This window comes from Fulmarus glacialis, unplaced genomic scaffold (assembly GCF_000690835.1).
Source record: "Fulmarus glacialis isolate BGI_N327 unplaced genomic scaffold, ASM69083v1 scaffold6659, whole genome shotgun sequence".
Classification (NCBI taxonomy): Eukaryota; Metazoa; Chordata; class Aves; order Procellariiformes; family Procellariidae; genus Fulmarus; species Fulmarus glacialis.
The window spans coordinates 279-26,837 of NW_009232518.1; the positions used below are offsets into that span (position 1 = coordinate 279).

The 26,559-nt window shown below is 39.8% G+C and overlaps 1 protein-coding gene across 1 annotated transcript in view; it reads right to left on the reverse strand.

The window, feature by feature from the left end:
• Positions 1-1,397: 1,397 nt before the first annotated feature.
• The window catches only part of F5 (coagulation factor V (proaccelerin, labile factor)), a 34,455-nt gene continuing 9,293 nt past the window's right edge, over positions 1,398-26,559 (reverse strand). Inside the window, exons 6-25 of the mRNA XM_009584926.1 lie at positions 25,386-25,607; positions 24,472-24,637; positions 22,458-22,635; positions 21,299-21,401; positions 20,699-20,910; positions 19,768-19,918; positions 19,146-19,358; positions 15,401-17,339; positions 13,331-13,496; positions 11,866-12,102; positions 11,162-11,372; positions 9,957-10,136; positions 7,990-8,100; positions 7,464-7,535; positions 6,281-6,375; positions 4,770-4,925; positions 3,766-3,910; positions 3,460-3,608; positions 2,487-2,669; positions 1,398-1,722 (exon numbers count right to left, since the gene is read on the reverse strand). Of these exons, the coding sequence (XP_009583221.1) occupies positions 1,534-1,722; positions 2,487-2,669; positions 3,460-3,608; positions 3,766-3,910; positions 4,770-4,925; positions 6,281-6,375; positions 7,464-7,535; positions 7,990-8,100; positions 9,957-10,136; positions 11,162-11,372; positions 11,866-12,102; positions 13,331-13,496; positions 15,401-17,339; positions 19,146-19,358; positions 19,768-19,918; positions 20,699-20,910; positions 21,299-21,401; positions 22,458-22,635; positions 24,472-24,637; positions 25,386-25,607 (5,078 nt within the window). The 3' untranslated portion in view covers positions 1,398-1,533. The remainder of the gene's footprint in view (positions 1,723-2,486; positions 2,670-3,459; positions 3,609-3,765; positions 3,911-4,769; positions 4,926-6,280; positions 6,376-7,463; positions 7,536-7,989; positions 8,101-9,956; positions 10,137-11,161; positions 11,373-11,865; positions 12,103-13,330; positions 13,497-15,400; positions 17,340-19,145; positions 19,359-19,767; positions 19,919-20,698; positions 20,911-21,298; positions 21,402-22,457; positions 22,636-24,471; positions 24,638-25,385; positions 25,608-26,559) is intronic.

A 26,559-nucleotide genomic window follows, 5' to 3' on the forward strand; every position in this document is an offset into this window, starting at 1 on the left:
TTCACGATTTGAAATTAATTCTAATTAGCACTGAAAATTCCCATCAAGCTGAAAATTTTACTTTCGTGATGCAAAATTTCACTAATTATTGCCAAAGAGGTACTACTGTCAAGGCAAATATACAAAATAAAATGTTTGTTTTTCATGCTACAATATTATCTTTATTTTCCAGCAAAAAATGACAACAGTTTGTGACATAGTAAAAAAACAAAAACGAAAGAAAATATATGTTTAGTTTTTATACTTTTTTTCACTCCTGTTCTATACCTTCATTTTGAAATGCATGGTCCGTAACATGCGAGAATTGAAAAACCACTGAAATAACTTGGACAACACCATACAAGGTTCAGAGATAAACTACTTTGAAAAATCCACCTTGCTGAAGGGTACCTAGTGTGATAAGTGGAAGTTCTGCAATTAAACAATTTACAGGATAGAAGCCAAAGACTGCTGAAAGCTTAGCTAAAAGTCTGCTGGAATAATAGTTCATGGACTGTGTGTGTGTATATTTTCACTAGATAAAGTCATCCTGGGAAAAATCCACGTATGCTCTATGCACAAGAGTAGTTCCATTAATGAAAACCCTGTCAGAGCTAAATGGTAAAGAAGATACAGATGTTTCTGTTACCCAGTTTCATCTAACCCTCCTCTGCCACCACCAGGTTGTATGCTCACTGAACAGCTACGGTTCTCAGTATCTTCCTGTTTGAGGGAGCTCCTCCTCCCCATAGTCTAAAAGTTTGTATGGGACTGAATGCCAGGAATTCTGGATTCTCACTTTGGTTCTACTGTTGCTATTCCATGACCTACCATAATCCAGGTTGAATCACTTCCCTCCTCATTTCTGGGAGAGAAAGGTATTGCTGACCCCCCCTCCCCTTGCCAGGGCACTGAAGATGAATTGTTACGTGAAATCCAGAGCATTTCTGGTGTGCTGGGTATGTAAGAACCGAATCAATAATGCAAACCCACATTCTCCGAGAAGTGGTTGCATACGTCTCGATGCTGGGATGCGTTCTACCTTTGTCATAGTATAAAGACATATAGAGGTGAGGCCACCCCTACAATCATTTCTTACTGAGGCATCGCTGGAATGCAGCACCACAGCTCCGTATCTGCATTGGTTTTCCCTCTCAGCCCTACGCCTGGAGAACATCCACCTGTAGCTTTCTATTCCTCCTCTGTGCCGCAGAAGCATTACCAAATGGAGATAATCAGGGCTCAGGATTAAGGCCAGAGTCTCCATCTCCAGGGATTTAGAACTTAAAATTAAGTAGAAAGTAAGACAGAGTACTGATTAGAATGAAGAAGTGATATACAAATCAGAAGGGGCTGCTATTTCTTCCCAGAAAAAAGCAGCTGTTTTCTAAAGTGTGTATTTGTAGTAATGAAACATCTGCCAGAGAAATCTCTCTCAGTTCTTGCTGGCAAAACATAAAGGTCCTTTGAGGAAGCACACATCCAAACTACTAAGTATGATTGTTTTAAGGGTTTTTAAAAAAATTGTTGTTCTGCATGACAATAGCTGAAAGGTTAAGAGCTCCCAGACCTGTCAGTCCTTTTCACAGCCAGACCCCCGCCAAAATCACAGCCATAGAGTTCTACCCGAAGGGCAATACCATGATACCATGTTCTTGGAACAATGCGGATAAACCTGGACAGGATGGGTGGATTAAAGAAATGTTTGACATGCCCGTTGTTGTCTTCATTACCCGAGAAAACCTGCAAATACACAAACGCACAATTAGGTAAAAGGCAGCACTTAAAAAAACCCTGCTTTTTCTTTTTAAAATGGTTCCAAGCTGTTGCATTAGCCATCCAGGGTAGATGGACTGGCTCATTTCTAATTTTACATAAGATCACATCCAGTCTCTTCCTAAAACGCTGGGTCAAAGCTAGTTCAGGCCAGCAATATCTGAGTCTGAAGGAACTAAACAGCCTCTGTTTCCATCCACACCATGAAATTTGCCATTCTAATTTGGATGGACTAAAAAAAGAAACTTCCCTTATTTTACCTCTGCTAATAGCCCTTGTGGGTTAGGTTGGTGTAAGGTGATATGGGCAACAATATAAAGTACTGTGTCCGCTCTGTGGGTATCTGGAGCTCTCCGGCTCTGGAACAGCAAAACTACTCACTGACATTAATTTCACTACAAAATCAAGGCAGAAAAAAAAAGCTGAAAAGAGGCCCTGGGAAATCCATTGTTCATTCAAATTAAATGTCCTCCTTTACAAATAGCATCAGCTCCTTTTATCACAATGTTGACTGCATTCTCTACGGATTTGGAGTTCTTTCCTTTTATTACTGTTTAGTACTATGATCAAAATCAGATGGATATTATGACATTATCTGTAGTAACCCCAGCTCCCTAGCATTTTAAAATCCTGTGAGAATAACTCTGGCTGGGTATTCTGCCTTTGGGCCTTGACTGTGCTCAGTGTCTAAAACCAAGTGATGATACAATTGTCTGAGCTGAGAATGATACCTTTGCCACTGAGCTTGAACCATCTGTATAGGATTTCCACTCTGAGCCTTGGTCGCTGTATAGGATAACATAGGTTTTCACAAAGCTTTCAGTATATATGGACTTGACCCCCTGGGTAGCAATAGCAGTTATCTTCTTAATTGTGAGGAGATCAATTTGCAGCCACTGTTGGTTGTTGTTCAACTACAATTGATAAAAAGGGTTGTCTATTAGCAAACACGTCTATGTCTTTATTTGCTTAAGTGAAAAATCCTCTTTAAAGATAGTTAAAACTGCATCAAAATGTACCAAAACTGTATCAAAGAACTGCAGAAGAGTAAAGCTGAGGCAAAAGTCACAAGCATTCTTGGTGGTCCATCCAATTAATTTCTTCTCTGCAGATGGTGTATTTGGTGTCTTAAGATTTCCACATTAATTTTCAATACATAATGAAAAATAACATAGATTTATCTCATGTATTAACATGCAATACATAATACAAATACCAAATGCTTATACAAAACAGTAGCTTCCAGCAAATCTCAAGGTGCTTTGTAAAGAAATGCAGCTCCATTTTGAAGACACAGAAGCTCACATGCCTTGCTGAAGGTCATCCAGGCCCATTATCCATTAAGCTGCACTGCCTATAAACCAACCCAGAAAGGTTTTCTTTAACCCCTTGGAGCCAAATAGTCAACTGGTATTAATCTCCTGAAATTAAAAGGGCTATTTCTGCAGGGAAGTGCTGCAGGCTCTGGCCCAGAGGACACCATCCATCTCTCAAAATACGATCTCATTGATGTTGCCGGAAGTTCAACAAGTTTTCTACTGGAAGAGCTGAATGGGCTTCTTCCCAAAGGATGGCTAAAGAGCTGTGAGTAGCCCTATCGTGCTTGGCACTGGACACAGCGTGCAGGAAGCGCATGAGCACACAGGCAGCATAAATTTATTAACGGCAGCTGTCTTGCTGTCGTCCCTATTTTTCACTTGTTACCTTGGCTCGCCAGGCATTTATTCTTCCTTTCTGATTGAGACGAGCAAGTGAAGGGTCCCATGTGTTAAACCAGGATGTCTTAACAGACGAGGCTGTTATCTGGGTGTTCTTGATCTCTTCATTTTCCATTCCAAGTGGCAAAGAGCAACCTGTTAAGAGAAGCACCATGTTATCTCCAGTTCATCCAAGTAGCCGTAGCCTAAGCAACAGTGTTGGAATTGAGAACACCCACAATTTTGGCTTCATTTAATGTATCAGGTAAAAATTTTGCCAGAAAGGAAGGACCAGCAGACAACCCATTCTTACCATCTACTTCACAGCCCAGGAGCTCCATGCGAAGAGCAGGCCTGTTGTAGGCCTCCGTTGGGTAGACTCTGATGTACCTAGCAATAATAGGGGGATCAATGATGTTCTCTTTTACCCCATAGGCATCGGAATTACCTTCAAAAATCTATTTAGAAAAAAAAGGAAAAAAAAATCCACATGGAGTTAATTTAATGTAAACACAAGGTTGGATGCTGAAAACCCACTCTTTTACAAAAGTAGTCTTTTTTACACCATTAGCCCCCATCCACTGTGATGGAGCACCCTATGCTGCAGGGCAACTTGAAATATTTCATGGTCCCATCTTAGTATATTTGGAAGTGCCCGAAGGCCTCAGTTCAAATAAGCAACCCATTTCTATGGACTACATAAGTCTGTAAGAAGACATTAGTAAGGAGGCAAAAGGGGAGGTAAGAGACAACAGGTTTTTGATTCGGGAGTTGTACCACCTCAGTTGTACCAACCTCAGGGTCAACTGAAGGGAGCTGTAACTGGTAGGGCTGGAGTGGCTGGGCATAAATTAACCTCTTGCAGGGTATGGCCACACTTATTACACAGGTTTTCTGCAGGCAATTCAGTTTAACATTCAACTGTTGTGACAACAGGAAGGGAGGGAGAGGAAGGAGGATCTAGTCCCGAATGAGGTAGGGCCCGATTTTTAGTTCAGCTTCCTGCTTGCATCAAGAAGCTGACATGGGCTTAGGAAGTAAAAGTAGGTAAAGATGCTTGTGAGAAAGCCAGACTCTATACAGTCAAGGTCACAGGGCCAATATAAACCCCAGTTTAGGAGGTTCCTCACCTTATAATTTGTCTTCTGGTCTGAATCTGATTAGATTGGTAAATGCCCTTGGGGGCCTCAAGCTGTATTATTAAGTCTCTAAAGGCCATCATTTTTTCCCCACTATCTCTTAACATACAACTGTCACCTCATTGCATCATCCAGTGATGCTACCTAGGTTGTCACAACCCCTGTGGCATGTACAGACCTTTTGTGCTGAAGAGCTGTCTCCTTTGAAGGTGGTCCACTTCCGTTTGTCTTTGCTGTAAACAATAAAGAACTTCTCGATGTACAAGGACTTTAAAAACTCCTTAGCTCCCTGCGTCTGTATCCCAGTTAACAGAACTTGTCTTTGAAAGTCCACCTAGGAACAGCAAACAGTGTTTATAAAACCAATAATGCACAGTGAAATCCGTTTCATTCTTTTGCAGCTACACAATAGCTTTGAGCCCTGCATTTTAAAACCCACAACACTAACACTCTCAGGAGGAATACAAGCAGATGCCGGAGTCCAAATTAATGCTGTCTCTCTCATTTCGTTTGTCTATTTATTTGTGCGTGCATTTAATTTCAGAGGCCATTTTACAGTGTTCAGCACAGCACCACAAAGACACCTCAAAAATATCTGTCTCCCCATGCTAGGCAGAACTCTGCTATCCTCATTTTACAGGTAGGCAAAAGGAATATGGAGAAATTCAAGGCTCATGTTTTCATAAGCTGCCTCTACTTTTGGATACCCAGGCTGAGAAGAGGCATATGACATTCTAAAGTGCTGAAAAAAAAATTAGATCCAAAAACTTAGCACATAAAATCAAATCAGCAAGATGTTCCTATCAGCAGTGAAACTCATTCTTCGGGATACGCCCTCCACATCTCTCCATGCTTTACTGCACTAGCCTCAGCTTCTCACTACCATGTCCCCTATCTTTCTCTTCCCAACATTATTTCCAGTTCCACAGCAGATCCCCCAACCTTCTCCCCCTACTCCACCTTCGCTAACTTGCTAGCATGTCACATGTTAGCAAGCCAAACGTAACAGCCACCTGTTGAACTCACGCTGCAACACTAGTTTGAGTCTGTCTTTTCCCCAACTGCCAATTTTAATGAGATTTGTAAGAAATCAACTATCTTCCCTAAACTTGGGTGCAAATTGGCTATCTGGTGCAAAAGTGATTGGGATGGAAGAAGAAGACGGAAGAAGTGAGATGACTGAATGATATAGTGCTTGAAGCCATAACTATAAGCTTAATTTCCTTGTGAAGCCCCACTGTGCTATGTCAAGTTGGACACAGAAGCATCCAAAACAAACACACACAAAACTATCTGAAGTAATGTTTGAGAGTATTACACTTTAAATGATCACCCAAACATACGTACATAAATGTAAATATATACTGTTAGGTAGATGGAGGAAAAAAAAAAGTAACGGAAAAAACGACTCCATTTGCCTACAAAACAGTTACAGTCTAAATTGTGAGGGTAACTGTCCAGTCAATGGGCCTCAATAGCAGTAGAGACTGGGTTACTCCAGGGGAGGTGGACAGTTTATGGTATCATCAGTCAAACTTGCTGCCTCTTTTTAGTTTTCCCCAGCAGTCTTCTCAGCAAGAACAAGAGCAGCTTGACCTTTTAAAACAAGTTGCAGGAAAATCACAACACGGGATCGTATGGCCATACCCAGGCTCAGTGATGGTCAAGCACATGTTGTACCAACCATACCTGGATCCAAGGGAGTTGTTCTTTTTCCATTGTAGTGCTCCAAGCATTGTATGTTCCAGAATTGTCTAATCGGGCTAATTTAGGTTCCCAATAGTCTAGACAGAAAATATGAATAAAGCAAGAATTTAAAGAGAGGTACTGAAAAAAAGTGGAGGCTGTAACTAGCTACTGATGTTGAGTGCTTCAGTTCTTTTCCGATCTGTCTTGTCTTGGGAAAAAAACCCAACCAATAGACTCTAAAACCATCATCTAGGATAATCTGGACATGGTCAGCAACTGAAAGTCGGCTTTTACCCTGCAAGGTTTTATAGTTGGCAGAATGACTTTAAAAATAACAGCCTTTTATGTAATGTACTGTCTACTGATTTGGAACCAGGGTCTAGAGTTTGCTAAACAAGTTTTGGCCGCCAGCGGGATCAGACACAAAATGTGCTCTACATTCATGGCAGAGAGCTTCCCTCTGCATAAGTAGGTTTCCATGTTAACAATTGATACAAAATATATATGACAACACAGCTTTCAAGCCTTCATAACACTGTGGTGGGAAATGAAGAAAGAAAATTAAATCCACATAAAAATCAGTTTTCCAAAATAAGTAATTTATTTGTTATTTCAAGGGAAAGGATGTGTGTTCCTGCATGCGTGTGTAACCTGTATACCTTGATTTGCCACTGTCTATCAATTTCTCTATCAAATGATCCCACTTCTATACCAGGAACAAACTTGATAAATTAAAGACTCTGTCATTGCTCTGGATGCCAGGTTCCCAAATCTTTCGTAACAGATACACTTAGTCCTTTCACAACTCATACCACATGCAAATCTCAAAAGCTTTTTGAACACTTGCTGTTGATTTTCAAGCAAGGAACCCAAAGGACAAAAAAGATAAAGCTGGATTTGTTCCAGGTCATCCAGCAGGCCATAGACAGAGGACTCCCTGACTCTCAGGCTTGTGATACTGACAGTAGACCTGTGATACTGTTAAAATACAATGATGAGGATTACCTAGTACAGCTCCCAGTCTCTGCTTGCAGCACTCGAGAGCTTTTTAACCTGACAGTTGATTCACTGCTGAACTGATCTTGTAAGACGTATCATGAGATGCCAAAAGAATATGGAACTGCAATACTTTGCTGGGGATATTCAGGAGCATGCCTGGACCTTTTCAAGTACATGAACTCACCTATGTGATCTGAAGCGTTGATTTGCGAATCGAGTATAACTCCACTTGCTAGACCCATTGGAATCCTGCACTCTAAAAAGAGCACAGTAAGTTTGTTGTTAAAGAAAAGGAGGGCTATTCCAATATATATTCTGGTGGAATATTCTAAGACAACATCATTCAGAACAATTCTTAGTAATACTGTAACATCATCACTCTCTTCCCAGAGAGGGCCAAGTTAATCTCTGCAATTTCTCTCAGCAGATTAATCCACTGGTCACTGTGAGGAAACCTCAAATTCAAAGCTAGTATGCTACAGGAATAAAGCTAGTATGCTAAATAATTCAAAGCTAGTATGCTAGAGGCTAAACATTTTTTCTTCTAGAATAAATTTACAGTAACAACTCCACCTCCTCCTTGAAAGCACAGAGAATCTGCATTGGGTTTTTGCAGAACAACCTCCCAAATTTATTTTTAGTGATCCTGAAAGGCTAGAGATTACTTTATAGCTTGACTCCCCCAGCCAAAAATCACCTTAGTTCAGTACCTTTCTCTATAACCAAATAGGATGCCTGCATTCCTAGATATTCCCCCACTTCAGTGTCTAAAAGCCACCAGCCAGGTCTCTGCGGTTTCATTTCCATTGTCCTAAATGAGCCTTGAAAAAAATGGAGGAGAAACATATCAGAAATGTTAGCATTATAAGGTTGATGTTAGCAAGGCTGGATGTTAAACCAAAGATCATCCTATTACTTAATCCAGAAAAAATAAATAACCTGCTATACATTGCAGAGAAAGCAATAACTAAAAGCCACCAGCCAGGTCTCTGCGGTTTCATTTCCATTGTCCTAAATGAGCCTTGAAAAAAATGGAGGAGAAACATATCAGAAATGTTAGCATTATAAGGTTGATGTTAGCAAGGCTGGATGTTAAACCAAAGATCATCCTATTACTTAATCCAGAAAAAATAAATAACCTGCTATACATTGCAGAGAAAGCAATAACTACCACCATCTCAATCATCTTTTTCTTAGCAAGCAAGTTCCAGCTGGAGACTGAGATCGGAATTAAGTGACCAGATCAAAACCTAACCTTTGCTGCTGGTGCAAAGTACAAAACCTTGGATGCCTGTATGTAACAATATGTAACAACAGATATCTGCACGTTAAATACAGTGCCGAACCATGTGATGAACAGTGTTATTAAGTTTATTACATAATATAGGGGTATTAATTCTGTGGTGCTGATTATAGTTCTTACTCCTGCTGCCCCAGGGTGTTGGTCAAGTAATGTAAAGGATGGATGTAAAGAAGCCAAAAGTAGATGTGGGAAAATCAGATGTATGGGCCCTCCCCTCACTTTCTGCATGCCCCAGGAGGGCCAAGGATTGAGCAGGAAGCAGATATGGTTTAGGCTGTTTGCTGCACTTCTTAGAAAGCACAGTACATGCTTTGTTGCTTTTCTTATATTCCTAGTTAGTGCAGACATGATAATTCTGGTTCCCATTTAAACAAAAACATATGAAGATGTCGTAGTGAAAAACATTACCTTAAAAAGCTTAAATTGTGAATAAGCCACCTAATATTCACTAAAATAAACTCCTGTTATTCCAAGCCAGTCCTGTTATTTTGATCTCCTTGTTCACTGGGGTGTTGTGGTTTTTTTTTTAAACACTTGTAGCTGGCAATACAGGCTTCATAAGTGCTGTTATTGCACACTCAGACTGCTGACAGTGATGGGCAAAGGAGTATATCCAGTGGCCTAATGAATGCTATTAGCTTATTTACCTTCTCTCATAAGAATTCTCCAAGGGCTCGCATTTGTTTTCTCTCTTCTGTATCACACTCATCTTGACATTATAAAAAGAAACCCTCACCACACTGAGCCAGATACCAATAGTCTTTCCCAGCAAACGTCAGTGAGGCTTCAGTGGCACTGAAGCCTGGGGATGCACGAACAGGATTGCTGCGCTATTGTACGTGTGTCATTTCACGAGGAATTGGTGGCTGACACTATCCTACTGACTTCCTTTTTCCAATACTGACCTTTACTCTTGAGCACCTTCCAAAGCCAAGCCCAGCACTATGACCTACTTTGGAGATAGGAAGAGAGATGCAATAAAGGAGAGAAACCTGCTCACATAGCCGGCGAGTGGCAAGGAAAGCGCAAAACAGAAGGCAGTGCTGCAGACCATACTGCTATTCATTTTCCGTATATATCCCTTCTCATCTGAGAGGAAGACATTTGTCCAAGCACTTAAGTTTTGTCTGTAACTTTACTTATATTTCCAGTTTTAGAGGACAGCAATGTTATCTTTATTTCCCCCCTCCCACAGTGTTAAGTGAGGTGCGAAGTGATGATTTTCCTTCTGACCATCATAGGCAAATGAACTGTCAGTGCTCTCAATCTCTTTCTTACTGTGCCCAAAGCCAACTTCTGTTCACCGTTACATTGGTATGATGACAACAGACTGCAATAGTCACCCCTTAGAACTTACTCTGCTCTGATACTTACCTGGAAGGAGTGCGTATGTACCGAGCTGATGCTTTGGCTCTCCTTGTTCTATGAAGGTCTGTCCATGAAAATGAACAACATGAATGTCTTTTGGCCCACCCATATTCAGCAAATGCCATCGGACCCGTTCACCTTCATACATCCTCAAGCCTTGTAAATTGTAGGTAATCCCATTAATGGCTGAAAAAAAAAAGATTGTTAGTAAGGAAAACCACTCACAAAACAGGTCTCAAAGTGCTAGAATGTAGTTATTAAAATGACTAAAATATTTAATGAAGTAATGCATTTGGGAAAAACACCACTTTTTCCAATTCAAAGTGCTACACACTTTACGTACATCAATTCAGAAAATCCAGGGACGTTACCAGAGTTTGCTTGTAACACATGGTGGCCAGGAGAACAAGGAGGTGAAGAAATTAAATGTCAGATGGGAACATCAGGCCCAAAAGAAAGAACAGCCATCCAAAACGTGTTCTGCAGCTTACATTTCCACAGCTGTACAGTCACAACTGACACCTTCAATTAATAACTGATTTTATAGACCACATTATAGACCACATTTTCAAAAGGCAGATTCCACTTCTCAACGTGCTGTTTTCAAACATGATCACTTACAGCATACAAGCATCAGATTTTCAGAGACAGAAACACAGAGTTTTGTTACTGACCATTATTTCAAAGAGGAAAAAAAGGTTACCTTTGAACAGTCAGCTACTTACTTAACTCTACGTGACTAAAACCTCTGTATCCACAGAGAGGTATATGAAGGGCTGTCCTACAGCTGCTTCGAGTTCCTCAGTAGAAGTAGTTGATTTGACAAATTATTACAATATTTTTAAATTTCTTGCAAAAAGTTTTCAGGGTATTAGCTTCTTACTGAAAAGAGGGTTTTTTGGTTTTCTTTTTTTTTTTTTTTTTTAAATATGGGGAGGTAGATGTATGTGAACGTGAGAGAAAAGTTTTCTGTTGAAAGTTTCAGTCTAATATGTCCTTTCTTCATTTTAATAACAAATTTCCAGTCAATGCTAATCTTTACATATAAAACTATAACTATTATGGGTACAATGGAGAACAACAAAAAAACATTCACATAATTGACGGGTAGGATTTATGCATGTTCAAAGGCACTGTGAGCTGAGATACCTCCCCCAACACCTTCCTCTCTATCCCAATAAACCCAATACTTGGCAAAATGAAATAAGTACCATAGAATTTGTGGCATTGCTGCATTTCTTGGGTCTCCTCAGTACAAGGCCTTCTAGAACGTTTGTCAAAGTACCAGCTTTTCTCTTCATCAAAGACCATAAAAAGCAAGAAAAAGTCTCGGGTCGATGTTCTGCTGTTGTTTGACTTACTGAAGGTTCCTTTTTGACAGATTAGTATTGGCCCAATCAAACCAGAGTGAATATCTTTCTCCTAGAAGGTAATAAACTCATATTAGATGTAAAAGTGGATTTCCCAAAAGATGTCAAAAAACCCCATAGCATTCTATATAAATGCATCAGGCCCTAAAAATTTAAAGCAGAGGCGAGAATTGCCATTGCCTTGTATCTTTACTTTCCCCTGCTCAGTCTACCAAAGAGTTCCCCAGCTGAATTCTTCCACAGCTTATATCCTCTTTTAACTGAGTGTAAGAGATTAAATGTCAGATGGGAGCATCAGGCCCAAAATAAAGGACAGCTATCCAAAACATGTTCTGCAGCTTACATTTCTACAGCCATACAGTAACGTCATTTGGAGATACTCAAAACCTGACTGGACACGGTCCTGGACAACCTACTCTAGCTAACCCTGCTTGAGTTGGGAGGGGCGGACTAGATGATCTCTAGTGATCCCTTCCAACATAAATGTTTCTGTGATTCTTTGATCAACCCTGGCAACACTACCACTTCTATTTTGATTTCCTTACCAGATTTAAATCGGAGTAGTAGATCCAGGACCGACAAGCTGCTCCTGACTGCACAGGTCCCGATCGCCTGTTTGCATACCATACATATATATAACTGTTATTTGGCTGAACTTTGTCATCTTCCTTAAACCAAGCAGTAGAATCATCATCGTAAATGCTTCCCTCAGAGGACTTTTCATAGAGCAGTCCATGAGCATGGAGGGAATATGGTCTGGATGCCAGATTCTTAAAATGAACCTAAAAAAAAAAAAAAAAAAGAAAAGAAGAAGAAATAGATTCTGCTCAGCAAATTCAGGCCTCAACCAAAGTCCCCACACAATACATCCCCATGACCTCAAACCAGGGTCAAGATTTGTATAATGATTACAGGCTACCTTGTGCATGGCAAAGCTGGCAGGGCTAGCTTTTGACATCTCCACGCAGTCACCCTCTTTGATGCAGGTAGTTAATTAAAAAGTAGAAAGCATGAGTCTAACTCTGTCTTCCACTGAGCCTAGGTTCCTAGGACTTTTACTGCTGCCCTTCACACCTGGATGTGCTTGGTTACAGCAAGCAGGGAGATGGGGAGTTTCTACCTCTTACGCTTCGCTACGCAGTCGTACTGAAGGGCACAAAACAGTAACACTAGACCTGTGTATGTATCGCTCTCACCGAAATTAGTGCTTCTCACCTGTCCCGCAGAAGCACGAGGATAGGGAGATTACATATTTACCTCTCCTTAGAGAATGACGCTCCCAAGCTAAAATAGCCTCTTTCTTCTCTTACTCATGTTTTTAAATGTAGCTCAATGTGTTCCTGTACAATGTGTTCAGTACTCCTACTGAAATAAGCAGAAAGCAGTGAGATTTACTCTCCCCATCTAAGACCATCCCTGTGTGTTGGAAGACTGGATGAAGAAGGATGAGAGAAGGGAGGCTCTACAGCAGTGTGCTTCCTAATGCAAATATACCACTGTATCACAGTTCCTCTCCGTCCTTGTTGTTTGTATTGGAGCTAACCAACCCATTTACAGCAAAAGTTTTCAGAGGAAAATACACTTTTTGGACAAATATACATATTCATCTCAAATACAAATTTACTAATTTCTTTTAAAAAAATTAAAAATCTCCCTTAATATATAAAAAGTAATATTTTCAGTGCAATCTGGGTTTAAAAAACTTTTTTTTGTTTTTAATGTTAAACTTAAATCTCATTTTACATGAGACTGATAAGCCAGTATTTAATGTTGGGAAACATAAGAAAGAAAAACAGAAGTGAATTTACTGTGGATAGGACAGAAAAAGAATGTGTTTCAAGGAAACACATCACTGTGCTTGTATATCCACACTGCAATTTCTAGCTTTGAAAACTCTTTCCGCATCATGATCTTTTAAAAATTTGTGGTATTTTTAGACCCATTCTATGTCACATTGTAAGATTGCTGTAAGAATCTTATCCTGCACACATATTCAAAACATTGACCTACTAGGATAACATCGTCCACTTCAGCCCGGATAACTGGCCCCAGGATGCCAAGGTGTTCTTTATATTCGTCTTCATCCTGAAGAGTCGTAAAGGTACTGTCTGTATAGCTTTGGAAAATCACCTTATGTGTGGTGCCATCTTTACAGGTTTTGTCATTCATCATTGTACTGAAAGGAAATCCCCAATTAAAAACCCTCACAGTGAATCAGAAATAATAGCTTTGATGAAATCTGAGAACTCATACAGCAGGAACATTGTAAAATATAAAGAATAAACACACACAAAAATGTCAGATGATTCTGAAAATCGTGACTTGCAATGTTTAAGCAATTCTAGTTCTACAGTTGTATATGTGATCCTTCAAAGAGTTGGTCAGGTATGAGTGAAAATCTCCAACTAGTCTCTGAAAACCCACCTGAGCTCTATTTTCGTTTTTTACCATTAGCCTTAATAACCTGAATCAGAGCTTAGCTCAGAGTGTAGTGAGCCTACCACCCATACCCTACTGTCTCTCACACATGTACCTTCTCTGGAAAGCTAACAGAAACACATTTTACTTTTGATTGTATCTGTGTTTTGCAACACAGAGGTGGTAAGAAAAAAATAAGCTTTTAGGCATTCGAACCATTCTTCAGATCTTAAACAGAAGGACCAAAATGCTACTATTCTGATAAAACATATTCTCATTCCGTATAAACTGTGCCTCATTATCCATTCTGCAAGAACTGGAAACTTAACTGAAGTCATCTAGTAGGAAGAAAGGCTGGTTTTCAGCTCTTCAACGCACTGAGACAGTATATGCCATGGGCTCGTTAATTTTACTGGAATTATGCACCTCACACCAGCTGAGGATGAACCTCACTGGGGAGATCTCTGAGCATAAGCATTTCTTTATTTTGCAAGTGCACAAAGAAACCGTGGTTTCTGCCGTTTTTGCAACTGCCATTTATACGGACTGAGATGAGGCAGGAGTAAAACCTGGAGAATACTTAAAATTATCAATCAAATAAAATGGAAATTCAATTTGAGAAATAATATATGTTTGGAGCTGAATTTTGTATAATGAAAATTTTCTTGCTCCTGTTTTTGCTGCTTTTGATAAAAACCTGAAGTTGTGGCAGTTTTCGTCTTGTTCATTTCAAGGGCCACAAAGTTCAGCTTTTTGATGAAAAGTGACTAGGAATTCTACACATTGCAGGGTGAGCACTGATCCTAATTTGTATGAATTAAGATAGTGAATTTTTAGTATAAAGTTTCTCTCAAGTCACATACACTCTTTGCTGTGGCATAGTGGCCAGTCTTCCCTGTCAAAATGTAAGAAACCCCCTCAACGTTAGGGTTTGTGATCCAGTCACCTTCTGATTTCTCTAAACAGTAGGAACAACAATGCAATAATTCATGCAGCTTTATTTTTACTTTAAGTATAAGGCAGTCACCAGTGTGGTTAATCACTTTGCATCTTTCATATATTTTTCAGTACTGCAGCCTTGTGAAGTTGGAAAGTGCTATCCCATTTTACAATAGAGAACTGAGACACCAGAGCCACTTCTTGCTAGCACTAGAAACTGTGATTTCATCCTGTCTATAAGAAGATCTTGTCTATATTAGGTCAGTCAGTCCATTAAATTCCTGGAAAGACTTTGTACAAGGAGGTCTCTATCCTGTCTCTACTACAGAATCCAAGAACTCAAGGAGGAAGTAAAACAGGTCATTCAAGTAAAACAAAACTAACTGGAAGTTTCCCTCTTGACCTCTTACAGTGGGTTTTTCAACTTCTGTTTTGAAGAATGTCTCTAGTGAATCTGCAAAAGTGGGTTAAGAAAAAAAAAGGGGAGGGGGGACGGGGAAGAGGACTTCTTAGTTGTGTTGCTCTTGACTATAGTAATCTCTCTCTATGACATTCTAGGGGGGTCCCAGCCTCCCATGGAAAATTCTTAGGGTTCTGCAACTGAAATGTTAGAAATCACATTGCACATTATAGATGTTCTTAAATTTATCAGCATGTGAATCAACATTCTGCTAGTATGTATCAGGATGGTGTGCAAAATGAAAGCAAATGATTTAGCCAAACCTTTTTTTATATCCTGCATAGTTCCAGCAGACCTCTTTAGCTGCAATGTAGTATCTCCTCTCATTCCCTTTGCTACGCAAGTAATGTTCAGCAATGCTGTCTGGGTTACGTTGTTCGTTGATATTCACTTTTGGGTCCGTCATGTATGGGTCATCAAAGCTCACATAATGGTATTCGTATTCACCACCTGATGTTTCCTCGCTGTAAGATCCTTCCATAACATACTCGTAGCCTCCATTTTCTTGGGGAAGCCCAATCGTGATCGATGGCTTAAGCTGCCGCGGGGTGAGTGTGTAATTTAGCAACTCTCCATGCCTGGCTCTACTCAGATCCACTGTATGGTTGGCCTCACTGGGTGCCCCTGTGATGTTAGTGCAACACGGCAGTGTCGTGTGGTTGGTCTCACTTGGAAACAGCATACGGCCAAACCCTGCCACAGAATTGGTGATTTTTTGGGGCTTTTTACTCCTTGGGCTCAGCAAGTGGGTCATTTTTGGATATTCCTTTTTTTTCCTTCGGATCTTGATGAAGGTTCCAGATGTACTCAAAGTATCATTCTTGTTCCTCTCCTTTCCTTTCAGAGTTGGGTGCATGTGGCTCCCTTTATGTTTTTCTCCCATTAGATGTGAGAACCCTTGATACTTCTTCATATGCTTCTTATTTATGAATGCTGTACCATTTCTGCCACGATGATTTAACTTACCACTAACAGATTTATCTAAATTTGCCTCTAATCCCGGACTCCCCTTTGCAGACACCAAATTCCATTCCTCATTTGTCATTTTAGATGAGTATTTCCCAGCATTGAGCATTGATGCTTCTAGTAAGTTCTTCACTAGTGCAGGGCTGGAATTAGGGCTTATATTGCCTAACGTATGATCTAAAGAAAAAGCGTCTGCTTGTTTATCTTTGGGTAGCTTGGGTTCAGAGAGGCTGGATGCATTAGACCCATCTCCTACAATGAGATCCAAAGCAAGCGTCAAGTTAACTACATGCATGGCATCTTCCATCTTGGTTTCTTCCTCTTCCAGTTCATCATCATAATCATTTGAAAGCTGGCCAGTTCCCACCATGTCTATATCGGATGTGTTCTCTGCATGATGCACAGAATGAGGTGCACTTGTCTTGTCAGAAAATGAGACATTTTTATTTCGTACATGATTTAGAAGGGCATTCATCTTTTGGATGGAGTAAAACTTAATGGCCAGTGAGTTTCGCCTTTTCCTTTTCCTATTAATGTTATAATTTCCTCTTCCTGTGCTTTCCTCTTGATGCTCTTCTGGAAGAAATTTACTGTCCTTTCCATCAGTTGGAAGCTCTTCTCCAACATCCATTTGGCCTTCCCCATTGCTCAGCAAGTGCTCACCTGCAGACATGTTACCATGATCTATTTCATAATTGCTTTGGCTTCTATTCTCAAATTCCAAGTCAGCCTTTCCATCACTTGTGCTAGCTAAAAATAAGTCCTCTTCTGCTGTGACTGATGTGTGATTTGACTGGAATGTTTCAGCCTCGATTGGGGGAAGAGGAGTGATACGAGTTTCTAAGAACTTATAGGTGCTTGTGGATTCACTACTATTTATAGCTGTCAGACCTGAGGCAGCCGCCACCTCAGAACTCGCAGCATCAGTGCCTTCATACTGCTCCCAGGCCAGTGCTGTAAGGTTTTGTTTTTCTTCATCGCCTGTTACCTTCCTTGAGCTTCGGATGGAGTAAAAAGAAGCCAGGTAATCCTGATAATCCAAATCCTCCTTATCTCCTTCTTCTTCTCGCACATCTTCAACTGAGGTGGAAACAGCCTTTTTATCAGTCTTGGTGTAAGTGAAATCCACAACATCAAACATGTAGTCTTCCTCAGGGTCACATCTGGCATCTCTGAATCTCAGCCTCATGCCGTTACTCATCTCTGGGGTACCCCAGGATGCTAAAAGCCAAGTACCTGCAATTGAAATAAAAGTGTTTTTCTAGTATGCAGTAGTTACAAGAGTGGACACTGCCTATCATCTAAGTGGTCAGGGCAAGTTGCTGGGTTTGTTTCTACAGCACCTGCTATAGCAGAGTGCTAATCCTCATCTGGGATTTCCATGACCTCTCACTGCAATGAAAAAATAACTAATAAATGTAAATAAATAATAGCACATATAAATAAATACATCTAAGAGCTGGAGCTTTTCTCCACAGATTAAGCTGTACCTAGGACCTGAGTCCAAACATAACCCATGAAAGAGATGGATATGAAAAAGAAAGAAACAATATAAAGGATCCTATGTTTAGATCTGGATCTAAGATTGGGATCTTTTGAGAGTTTTAATTTTGTCCTGTCCTTAGTTGTATACATTGCCACACAGAGCATTCTGCACAGAACAAATACGTTCTGAGGCAACGTTGACAAACATCTAGCAAACATAGTATTTTAAAAGCTTTTGAATGCGTAAAGGATAATCTTTAAAAGAGTAAAGTAATTTGAATTTCCAATCTGGACACAAAACTTTAAGCTGCCAATCTGAGGCATCTTAGATTAACTTAAAGGTTGTAATAATTCCTCCAAAACCAAGTCAGAAGATAAGTTCTCCATTTGAAACTAGGATCTGCAGAGAACAAAATACAATCTGTTTCCCTAAACAGCATCAAATCAAGTTCTTTGCTTGTTACAGCTTGCTTTTGGAACTAGCAGAAATGACAGAATAGACAGAATTAACAGAGCTTGAGAAAACCATCTTTTTTATTAAAAAGGTCACATACAATTTTTCTGCATTTATCAGAGTTTGAAGTGACCTGATAGCTTTCCTTATTTCTAACAGCAGCAAATTTACAAAAGAAAATATGCCCTAGATAGAAAGAACAGATTACATACCAAAACCAAGCAGAAGTACAACTTCATTACTGGGGAGGTTTCTATAAAGTCTGATGAAGTTTTAATGATTCCCTAGTCTTGAACAATAAAAAACACTTAACATACAACACATTTTTAACTTATAAGGTCTTGATGCTGTGCGATCACCGAAAACAAGCTTTGAGGACATAAAGAATTTGTTATTTAAATAGATAAAAGATACAAAAAATCATTGGTATTTTAAATAGGATAAGGATACCTAAACCTTGTGGGATTTTAGGATGATCACTAAACACTCACAGTCTTCAGTGAGGAAGAATCTCTGTCCTTTTGCAGGTAATTCCATAAGTGTGGACTACATGGATTCTAGTGTCACCTTTTCAAGATAGGGTATTAATCCTAGTTAGACATTGAGATGTATACCGATGGACCAGTGAACTGATTCAGTCAGGCAGACTGCTAAATGACCACAAGGCTAAGGTGAGGTGTAGCCACTTTGTCCAAGAATGACTAGCATAATTTGACAGTCTTGGCCCATTTTAGCTAACTCAGGATGGACAAGTGGCAAAACTGGGAATCATACAGTGGAGTTGCTGGATTGTTTCCAAGGACAATCTTAGAATTGCCTTAAAATGATCATCGCTAACCCCAATATTAACTGTGAAGTGAAAAAAACCCCCAACAAAAAAAACCAACAAAAAGAGCCTCAGTATAGCATACAATTGTGCTATGTGCTAAGTCTGTGTAGCCAACAAAACTCCATACACATCAGTTGCACTGGGGAATGATTCAACATCTGCCAGCACTGTGTTTATCTGAAAAGCTTTCTTTCCTATTTAGGTAAGTCCTTATAGACTGCAGACTGAAAAATGTCTTAGAAGAGCTGTCAAACACTATAGTTTTACTACTTACCAATATTGTCCATTTCCACTGTGACCGATTCTCCACTCATTGGGAAAAGGTTCAACACATCTTCGTATCTCCCTTGATACAGAAAAGAGTGCCCGGAAAGGCGAACAGAGACAATCTCATCATGAGTGCCAACACTGGAGAAGTGCCACTGAACCACGCTATCTTGGCAAAATCCAAGGATTTCACTGCTGTCAGACACATAGCCATTTATTGCTGAAAGGAAAGCAAAATAGAAGTGGTCTCAATATTTTCAGACTAAGACTTTTAAAACTTCCTGTTCTTTGATATCAGTGCACTGAACTGGACTCACATTTGCACCTGGAAAGAGACTGGCACAGGGCTGAAACCACAATAGCCTTGATGGAGATTCCAGCTCTGGAAATAGTATCTCCAAGGCAGCAGGTGCTGCGTCAAAGCTAAATAACCCTTGCCTTTGCTTCAGGGTCCAGAGCCAGCCTGGTCCCTAAAATATTGCATATTTCTGTACAGTGCCACCGGCATGGTTAAAAGTTCACTGACTCTCTAGAGAATTCCCCGATTGCACTACATCTGAGAACAAGCAATCACTGAATGCTCAGGTTCACATGAGCTTTCATAATATTCAGCTCGATATCCCACTCACTGTGCATTATGTTCGAGTTATAGAACTTGGGATCGTCCCTTTTAACACTGGCAGGGTTGCTGCAGTAGTCCTTGATGTTATCCTCTATGTACCAGCTCTTATTTTCATCGAACACAGCAAACATTGCCTGCTGCTCCCCATCTGCCTTTTTCTGAAAGACAATCAACACAGCAATTACATTTTATGAGCAGAGACATGTACTAAGGACTCAATCCTACTCTCTTTCTTACTTACTATGTAAGCAATATAAGCTTCACCAGAGTTGTGGTAGGTGTGATCCAAGGGCTACGTGAAAGAGAGTCGGGGGGTCAAGACTTCAAGGTGACAATCCTACGACTGCAACCAACTTGTGGTGGAGCACTGAGCAAGCCACTAGTACTGCTGACACGCAGATGGTATACGACTGGGCTCTCTGTAAAAGGACCAGCCTCCTGGTTTGACCTGAGCATAAGCTTTTGACATTTTTTTTCTCCCAAGTGATGCTCAAGTCTTTGCCAAGCAAGATTTCAACGGATGGCAAAGAGAGCCACTCTCCCAGAACTCTCCCATGCTGTTTGGGTTGCTCTGGATTCAGTGATGCCTGAGATTGTCACATCCTGTTGAGTTATATCTGTTACAGAAAGGGACCAGCTCAGATCTGAATGTCTTTAGAGTGTGAAGGTATAATAGCAGCAGGAAAATTTATTATCAAGTCTAGAAATAGACTTTCAAGTCAGGCTGACCTTTTGTTGAATGCTGCTTTTGCTAAGAAAATCAGAATATAATTCCTCTACCGCTGTGGACTGTTTCTTCAAGTCATTTCTTCAGGAGCCTGTTGGTTTAATTGCTCTCTACACGACAGTTCTCTAAGGGGAGCAAAACCAAATTCCCTGTAGATCACATAATATTATTTGAGCAAAATCTATCTCTAAGAGGTTGCCAGACACATTACCTGCACACCCTTCTGCGTCAATGCTTCACTTTTACAAATCAGAAGTGGGCCAATCAGTCCAGAGGCTATATCTCTCTCAATATCTACAGCACTATGATATAGCCTTGTAATACATTGTGCATCCTGTGCAGTGGGTTGGTCTGTTTTAGCAATTTTCCATTCGTAAGTGTATGTCTTCCCTGGTTCAATTCCTCTATTCTGGGTGCCATTGCCTAAGGAAAAATAGAGCAGGAGAACAGTAATGATACAAATTTAGAGCCAGATCTTTATATAACATCAGGCTGTACCTTTTAATGGAATTGGTGCAGTTATGCCATTTCAAGCTACCTCTGAGATAACTGAAGTTCAGCATGAAATTTTGTCTCTTTCTAAAATCACAAACACGAACAGAAAGCTAAGACACCAAAAAAAGGTATTTGTCTATGCTTTGCAGGTAATACCTTGGTTTCGCTATAAGGCGACACAACACATCAGCAGAGGCAGAGCATAAATTGAGGTCTCCCGGTCACACACATTACCAGCCAGAGCCATCTCCTTCAAAGCAATGAAACCCTCCACAACAGCTAGCGGTATGCAAAATGTAATTCACAAATTTCTTACTTGTGTGATCCAGAGGATAATCAGCTCCTTCTGCGTTCTTTGAAAGTGTCACTCCATGGAAGTAAATGCTGTAGGGTCGACTGGCCTTATTTTTGAATACAATCTATATTGATAGCCAAATTAAAAAAAAAAGAATTTAGTATTCAGCAAATCTATGAATACATAACAAAGTTTCAGCTACAGTAGAATTTGCCCGGTTTCAGCCCACTAAGTGCTGGAAAGGCAAAGGGATGTCTTAAATATTGTCTGATAATATAAACCCACAGTCTAAATGCTGCTGGTACCCTGCTGCTGGGCTTTGTAGAGCCCACTGAGTGAAGTTCAGCTTCTTACACCTGGTTTCTGGAAAATCTAAAAAGAACACTTGTTCTTCCAGCTACTAAGCAGACACTACCTCAGGGAATATGAAGTTATTGACTGAAGTTTTTAAGAAGCTTCAATACAGGAGAAAACAAATTTAAACAGATTTAAAAACAAATCTTGTCTCAGATTCCAAGACCCAAAGAGGATATGGGAGGAAAAGGCAAAATGTCCTGCCTATTCGTGATGAAATCAGAAAAAAAAGAAGAAACATGCTAAACTCAAATTCAGAGTCACAGAATCATGGTGGCAATTAAAGGTCATGAAATTCTGTGATGCATCATTAAATGACAACAGAAAAACAAGTGGATGTGACAGCAGCACAAGCTTGTAAAGCAAATGCTTTGTAGTTTCACTTCATAACTACATGAAAGAACATTTAACTATGAAAACTGAGTACCTTTATCTAAAACAGCCAAAAAAAAAAAAAAAAAACCAACATAAGGAATGAGGGGCTCATGAAGTTTGGCCTCACATTTAAATCCCCCCACAGAAGTCCACCTGGGTCTAGCTTTTTCCATTTTGGACCAGGGTCAACATATAAATATATTTTACAAAGAGTGTGAATGAAGTGTGTTTATGTTGTAAAATAAAGCACAATCATGGAAACTATAGAGGGAATGCTGAAAAATTTAAGCTAAACACTGTCACTTGTGATCATAACCTTTAATAGGGCTAATATTTATAACATTAGCTATATTTTTTGACAAAAAACCCAAACTAAACTAGTTCTTTTGTATCTCTGCCCAACAGAAAATTATGCTATAGTATAAATAATCTCTGAACTTATGTTACTTACTTTGACTTTGTCATTGAGTTGAGCTCTGATAATAGGGCCCAAGATTCCAGTTTCCTTGGGACGAGGATTTTCCAGACGTTTAGTGAAGCTGGCATCAGTATATTGTCTAAAAACAGCCTTTTTATACTTTTTACCTATGAGATTTGAGAAGTTGTCCAAGTGCTGCGCTTTATAGTGTCTTAAAAATAAAGGAAAAGACAAATGATCAACAAAATTGAATAGTGACATCTATTAGAATACAGAATTAGTATTCACGCAACTGGTAGAAACCTCTCTGCTTGAAAAAAATCCAAACCCTAAACTAACCTAATGCTCTTCACCCCAAATTCTAACCTAAATTAGGTAAGAAGCAGCGTGGAACATTATTTGTGGTTTAGTATCATATATGACCAATTAGTATCAGATTTTACATTTGATTTAATAGGGTATATGTGCAAGAAAGAAACAAACTGAAGCAGCAGCTACATTTTCAAGATAAGATAGCAGAAATCACTGTTCTCCTTTTACAAAGGCATAGTTGAGCATAGAAAAAATAAACAATTTGCTTACAGTAGCAAAGACTCTAGGAGAGACAGGAACAGATAATACCAGCCAAGCACCATACAATAACTAGTGTTATCGTATGGTAGTTATTGTATGGTATTGTTATGTATTGTATTGTATGGTAGTGTTATTTAAACTCAGGTTTAAAAACATTAGAATTGTTAATGCTGAGAGCAAAACTAAGATAAATACTGGGAAGTAACAGAGTAACGTGTTTGTCCTGGTCACTTGCGCTTCAAAAAAGGTTACTGAACAGGGATAAACTGTAATTTTGAACAAAGGAGGAAAAAACAGAGCACTGGGGTGGTTAAGTAATGGCCATGTGGCCATGTAACTAGCAGGGAAAGATATAAAAGTTTGCTCCATGCAGTCCAAGAGCAAATAAGAAGGGAAGCAAATCATACCCAAGAAGGAGGAATACTTAAAGAGTTATGTGAACACTATATTCTAAGGAGGTATATGAAACTATACAGGGTAAGGAATTAGTCTTGTTCTGCTTAAATCCTTAAAGGTTCTCAGGAACATCAGCTTGTAAAGTCACCAGTATTCTAGCAGTGGGGAACTGCCAGATTACAAATTTAACCTTACAGTGCACTGGCAGCATTGTGTACTATCACCTCAAGTATGTTACAGAATTTCTTCTATTTACCTTAAGTTGAACAAAATAGCCCAATATGCTTCCTTATTACAACTTTTACTACATGTACACTGGAGCCATGCAAAGGTCATTTATAGAGAGACGACTCTTTCTCCCATTCTAAACACTTTATCGTACTAAACTTTTAAAAACTTTTATTCTCCAGAAATATTCCTTCCCTCCCTTTCCCTTCCTCTTAAGGATTGTTTATTTCAGCAGAATTCATGTTGAAAAGTAGTTTAGAGAATAGGCTTGTATGCTACTTAGGGCATTTCCTAAGTCATCTTCATATTTTGGGCTCCCCGTTAGAGGCAAAAGAAGGTGTCCACTTTTGGGCTCCTCAGCAAAGAAAGTCATTGACACACTGGTGAGAGTCCAGTGGAGGGCCACCACGGTGATTAGGGAGCTAGCGCACATGACATAGAAGCAAAACCTCGGTTTATTCAGTTGTGCGAAGACACGGCTAAGGGATCATCTTACTTTTATCTTCAACTATCAAATGGGAGATTATGTTGAAAACAGAACCAGACTCTTCTCAGAGTTGCATAGTGAGGACGTGAGACACAATGGAGAGAAGGTGCAACATGAGAAAGTCTGATTAGGTATAAGGAAAAAACTTTTTCACTGTGAGGTTGCAAAGGTGCCCAGAGAAGTTGAGGAGTCCCTATCCTTGGGGACAATGAAAACTCAACTGGATAAGGCCCTGTGCAACTGGATCCAACTTTGCTGTTGGATCCAACTTTGCCGTTAGATCCCCAGAGGTCCTCTCCAACCTGAATTATTCTGTGGTTTCATGTTAACATTCCGTATTATGTTGACAAAGTATTATTTTACCTATCAAGGCTGTCTGGAATACTTGGGGCATAATCCCAAGTAACTTCTTCCGCAGCAATGAAATATTCCCAACTTTTGACCATAAGACGTTCTTTATAGGAGAGACGACTCTTCCTCACCTCTTTGTCCCCACAGTCTCTTACAGTGAGGTAACCGTGCATTCCAGCTAATGGAGAAGAAACAGTACCATAGTGATTTTCCATTTTATGAACCCTTACCACTTCAACTCTCATTTCTTTAGCTAAGGCTGCTAACAAGCGTTTGTTCATCTGATTGCCATCTTTTCAGGCTTGAAAAGGCTGCATCCATGTAGACTATATATAGGCTGGGAGCCTTCCAAGGAGCCCACGTTAATCAAATGGAATACAGAAGCTCTCTCAACTAGCCCTCTTTGAAAATACCAGCTGAACAGATAGAAAGCTATTTTTTCCCCTGTTTTTTTTCACAACATGTCTTCCAGCTCTTGTAAGAGAGACATTTCTCTCATTCTTTAAAACAGAATTCTGATCACTGCTGACAGAGAGATACCCACTTTTAAATGATGAACATGATGAATATTTTCATCAGATTGAGTGACCCTTAGCTGAAAGTGCTCAGTTTCTGAGGAAACAGGTGGTTCCTTACTCATTTTATAATGGTGCTTATCTGAACAGCTCACAGAGACTTAGACACTGGAGTACTGATTCACTGTTGCTCTGTGATCTGCACACAGCAGTAAAGCTGCAGTTAAGAATGCCTTTTAGCTCATCATGCACTTCTCATTCCAGCAGAATGCCCTGTTCTCCAGTGGTTTCTTAGTGAAATGCCAACCATCTGGAACGCAGTAACTGTACCACTGCAAAACAGCAGAAACCATTTGGGACACAAAGAAGAGGACAACTCTACAGTTGCCTAATAAATAGATGTGTCCTTGCCTTGCAGGTGCTTTTGGACAAGAGAAGATATCAGCCACCTTCCTTCCTCACTCACTGTCATGTTTACTGTGGTTGATGCTCCTCCCACTAGGTTAACAGTAGAAACTCGGTGATGTCTCTGCTCCATGGACTGGCCATTGATATGAACGGAGAAAATTTCTGGCTTGGAACTCATTCCTATCAAATGCCAGCTAATGTTGTCATACGCACAAGCCTCTAAATCTGAAAGAGAAATGAGAGTAGGGTTCAGAATACAGGCAAATCATGCAAGTTTCCTATGAACACTAGGTCTGAAGTGAATCTTCGCTCAAAACATTAAAAAAAAAATCTCTGACTCCTGTAATCAGTGTTTGCAACAAGAGGAAGTTTCAGAAGCTTGTAAATGGAACAGATACCAAAATCCTGTACATCAGTGGAAAATAGGTGTTCAAATCTTACATGCAAGTGACAACCTGACTTATAGTGAGCTGGGGAAGAAGGAAGAAAACCAGTAGCCTCTTTTGGAAAACTGATCTGTCCTTGTTTGGGGGGGGTGGTGGTGTGGTGTGGGGAGGAAGTAAAGTAAAGAAAAGAAAAAGGCAAGGATCCAAGCTAAAGAATGAGGTTGTATCTAGTGACAGTAACTACCCGACACAAAATTTTTTTAAAAAAACCCACCTAAGACAGTCTTTTATATTTGCTCAGTGGACTGGACAGAGACATGAAAGTAGTTCCTTAGGAGAACAAGGGGAAGACACTAGCAACAGAATAACCCCATTACCACCTTCCTAGCCTTACCACATAATTGTCTAACGTAATGGTAACTGACTTTCGACTTCCAGGAAGTTCTTCACCTAGTATGTCCTATATACTGTAAAACCAGCAGTTCACTTAATCACATCACTCTCTCCCCATCAGCTGAGTAAAAAAAAATGAGGGATTTCTTATTTTTTAAAGTGAGTAATCCTGTTCTTAGAGCAGAACTCTTTTTAGAAGTAATCTTGTTTCTTATCAGAAATATGGCATAACTTCCTTCCAGCAGCACAGTTTCTTTTCTACAATTTAGATGCTCACAGACATGTTCTAAAAAAGGCTGTATCCCATTCCTCCACATTTGTGTTCTCTTGCATAAAGAGCAAACAAAGGTAATATTCAGTCTTCATCAATATTAATTTCATTTCACATAAGCCTGAAC